This window comes from Sinocyclocheilus grahami, unplaced genomic scaffold (assembly GCF_001515645.1).
Source record: "Sinocyclocheilus grahami isolate Dianchi unplaced genomic scaffold, SAMN03320097.WGS_v1.1 scaffold447.1, whole genome shotgun sequence".
NCBI lineage: Eukaryota > Metazoa > Chordata > Actinopteri > Cypriniformes > Cyprinidae > Sinocyclocheilus > Sinocyclocheilus grahami.
Window position 1 is genome coordinate 397,800 of NW_015505626.1, and position 4,060 is coordinate 401,859.

Consider the following 4,060-nt stretch of genomic DNA (forward strand, 5'->3'; position numbering starts at 1 on the left):
TAGAAGAAAAGTACATTAAACTTCCTGTTTTTGTCTATAATCAATATGGTTTGTGTGGGAAGCCACAAAGAAAAAAGCACCTTTTCATATCCACTTGCTGGATGATGCCGCACCTAAGTCACACACACACATGTTTCTGGTGCTGATTCAGAATGAGAAGAGGAACTGACAGCGTTTTGTAGTTTCCTGCCAAGTGTGCAGAAAGTCTGGGTCAGGTTCACACACACACACACACACACACACACACAGAAACACACACAGCATCCGTACACCCCCGCGCACGCGCCTCTCGATTACATCTTCGTCAACTGACTGTTGTGACGAGTGGCCAGTGGAAAAGAAAAACTAATTAGTCATTGTAAAAATTGAGTGTTCCAATCTCCACAAAGAAGCGATTTTCCAGCGTCCTCAAGGATTCTTATATAAGGTGATTGTGTACCTGTCGACAGTATGACGGACATCAATCCAAGTAGCTTTAGAGAAGTTACAGAAGAAAACTTGCAGCTTAAGCATGAAGGCGTCTGTGTGTTTAGTGTTTGCAGTGGTTTGTTGGATGGCAGCGCAGGCAGAGGAGTCGCCAAAGATCCTCACGCTCAGTAAAGTTATGAATGAACTCAACAAGGTCAACCACGGAATGGTAAGTTGGCTTCTAAAGATCTACGGATGGCGTTTTTTTTTACACATTTTATGTAACATTGACCAATTTTTTTATCTGCTTTTTCTTGTTTTTAAAAAATAAAGGACAACAGCAAAAGTTTGAACTCACCCACCATCAACGATCTGAAGGTAAGAAATGATTTTTCTTCTCCATTAAATTCAGTATTCACTGGATGCCATCGGCGGTCTAATATGACCACACAATTAGGCTTGCTTAATTTCTGCATGACTCAGTGATTCGGCCTGCTGTAATATAAACACGTTTCTGTCATTATACGGCCCACCTTTCACAGAACAAGTTTCAGTTCAACACAGTTGATTTTCAAACAAACGTGATTTGCAAAAAAAACGTGGGCTGATTCCATACAAATGATCTACATTTCGCTGAATCCTTCAATCAGTACAGAAATAAAGATTTTTAGTCATGCCTTTCTTGGCAAACACCCTCTCGTTTTAGATTAAAAGTCATTTTGTGCAAGTCAGTCAGGAGAAAGTATGCTTCATTTAGGAGAAATATGATGAGTAATATGACAACAGCCGAACGGGGAGTGAGAGTAGAGCTGCTAAAACAGATTTGGCCTATTTCACAGTTGCAGTCTTTTTTTCATATTATTATTACAAACATTGCATAGTTGGGTAACACTTTAAGGTGTCCTTGTTATACTATTATAATAACAATAAATGATGCATAATTACATGCAAGTAACCTTAAACCGAACCCTAACCCTAACCATATAGTAAGTACATGTAGTTAATTAATATTACTCAGTACTTAAATGTATAATTACAATGTAACAAGAACACCTTAAAATGAAGTGTAAACCAATAATGGCTTAGTGACACAGAAAAAGTTAGTTTCTGTACACTCTCGTCTCACGTACGGAAAACGGTTTGTGTTTTTCTGTGTGGAAAGAAAGAGTTTCCTCCTAGTTTCTGTGAAAACTGCTCGAGCACAAGGGAAATTTAGAGTCAAGATGTATAGATTTCTGCATACAATAACAGACAGGAAGAGAAAGAGCTCGTGGCTGGGGAACCGAGAGCCTTTCATGCAGGGTTTGCACGAAAAAACAATCCAATCTGACTACAAAACTCATATAGACATTAATGGCCATCAGGGAACGTTCTCAGAATGTTCTGGCAAGGTTATGACCAAGCATTCTTCCAGTGACGTCAATAGAATGTTTGTTCAAAGTTAAATTGTTTCAGGATGATTTTAAAAAGCAAAAATGTTTGCAAAATGCTAAAATGGAACATTCGTACAAATGTTTTTAAGAAATTGTAATGTTCAGAGAACATTCAGAAGTAATGTTTTCTTACTGGCAAAACTTTCTTGTAATATATTTTAGTTTGCTGGGTTTATGTTAACAGTAGGCTTTGTTTCTTTACACAGGACTGCTGTGTTGCATCTGCTCTGGAATGTTTTCGGTCCCAAGTGCTTAACCTGTCAGTGGCTGATGCCAAACTAAAGCGGTCACAGAGGATCATCTCACACGAGCTTCGCAAATCAGTCATTGTGAGTGTGTGTTTATTATGTTTATGGGCAGAGTGAACTGCATGTCAATGCATGCATGATTTTAAATCTAAGAAATGAGAAATGCTCATTTATTTATTTGTTCTTTCTTTTAACAGGTGAAAAGTGTGTCCAGTTGCAAAACTGAAGAGATACAGGTGAGAAACACAAAGGAACAAAAATTGCAAACTGCTGCAAATGTATTTTGCATAAATTGTAATAATGTTGTTGCATAGTTCTGACTTGTGCAATGTTCTGTTTCAGACGTCTCAGTGCAAGTCATGTGACTCGTACAACAAGGTTGACAGCCGAATGTTTGTGAAGAATTTTCAAACTCTTCTGCAAAAGGTTAGTTCAAAGCAATCCTGAATGTCCCTCAATAGTGTGTGTGTGTTTGCATATATATATGTATATATATGTGTGGGTATATATATATATATATATATATATATATATATATATATTAGTGCTATCAAACGATTAATCACGATTAATCGCATCCAAAACAAGTTTTTGTTTACATAATTACATAATGTGTACTGTGTATATTTATTATGTATATATAAATACACACATGCACGTATATATTTAAGAGAAATGTGTTATGTGTATATACTAAATATATTTATATATAATATAAATGATATGAATATAAATATATACATGTAAATACACGTGTAAACATTTTCAAAATATATACTGTATATGTGTGTATTTATATATACATAATAAATATACACAGTACACACACATATATTATATAAACAAAAACTTTTATTTTGGATGCGATTAATAGCGATTAATCGTTTGATAGCACTAATATATATATATATGTATATAATGTATATGTATGTGTGTATGTATGTAAACTTAAATTCCAAAACAAGTTTTTGTTTACATAATATATGTGTGTGTACTGTGTATATTTATTATGTATATATAAATACACACATGCACGTATATATTTAAGAGAAATGTGTTATGTGTATATACTAAATATATTTATATATAATATAAATGATATGAATATAAATATATACATGTAAATACACGTGTAAACATTTTCAAAATATATACTGTATATGTGTGTATTTATATATACATAATAAATATACACAGTACACACACATATATTATATAAACAAAAACTTTTATTTTGGATGCGATTAATAGCGATTAATCGTTTGATAGCACTAATATATATATATATGTATATAATGTATATGTATGTGTGTATGTATGTAAACTTAAATTTTCTTAAAGCAAAATATATTTTCTTTTCTTTTTATATTAAATTTGTTTATAAAGAATTACACAGAGTTATGAATTAATTTATTAACTCGAGATAGGTCTAAGTGGTGCTTTTCTTTAACTGTTCATTGTAATGAAAAAGATTCCTCTGAAAGCATAAACAGAGACAAGAAGCCTTGTGTTAACGACCTACTTTTCTTTTTCTAGATCTATGCCAGTCAAGCGTAAAGATGAACGAGTGAAGAGACTGTGTATAACACTACCTGACCAACCCACAGCAGAGAAGAGGCTCACACGCTCCGCTGCTCCTGCTGTTCTATTTATTGATTATTTATTGAACGTTTTCTTGTTTGTTTTAAGTAGAGGATCTGTTAAAGGAATGTTCACGTTTCTAGGAACAGGGCAACAGCTTCTTTACGAAATAAGACATCCGTTATTTAATCATATGTATTAGTTTTGTTATACCGTTTGTTATGGCATATCATCTTGTGGTGAGATGCCAGCACTGCCGCCTTCATAACAGCCCCGTTCCTGGAACAAAGGGTGGTTTCCCTGAAGAAGATGAATCCTTATGCAACATCACAAGGGCTTTCGAGTAGATTTTTCACTTTATTAAGTACGCTAGGAATTGTATTCTTAATC

General features: G+C 33.9%; 1 protein-coding gene across 1 annotated transcript; it reads left to right on the forward strand.

Moving 5' to 3' along the window:
• The first annotated feature begins 511 nt into the window (after nucleotides 1–511).
• Nucleotides 512–3,691, forward strand: il21 (interleukin 21). Its single transcript, XM_016234195.1, has 6 exons — nucleotides 512–637; nucleotides 742–786; nucleotides 2,048–2,170; nucleotides 2,287–2,325; nucleotides 2,432–2,515; nucleotides 3,626–3,691. The coding sequence occupies exons 1-6, from the start codon at nucleotides 512–514 to the stop codon at nucleotides 3,644–3,646; spliced, it is 438 nt and encodes a 145-aa protein (XP_016089681.1). The 3' UTR covers nucleotides 3,647–3,691.
• Nucleotides 3,692–4,060: the final 369 nt, after the last annotated feature.

What these genes read in the sequence shown, in the direction of transcription:
- il21 (XM_016234195.1), top strand. Translation starts at nt 512, where the DNA reads ATGAAGGCGTCTGTGTGTTTAGTGTTTGCAGTGGTTTGTTGGATGGCA. An exon ending in CCACCATCAACGATCTGAAG is followed by an intron (nt 787 to 2,047) that starts GTAAGAAATGAT and finishes TTCTTTACACAG; the next exon opens with GACTGCTGTGTTGCATCTGC. An exon ending in TTCAAACTCTTCTGCAAAAG is followed by an intron (nt 2,516 to 3,625) that starts GTTAGTTCAAAG and finishes TTCTTTTTCTAG; the next exon opens with ATCTATGCCAGTCAAGCGTA.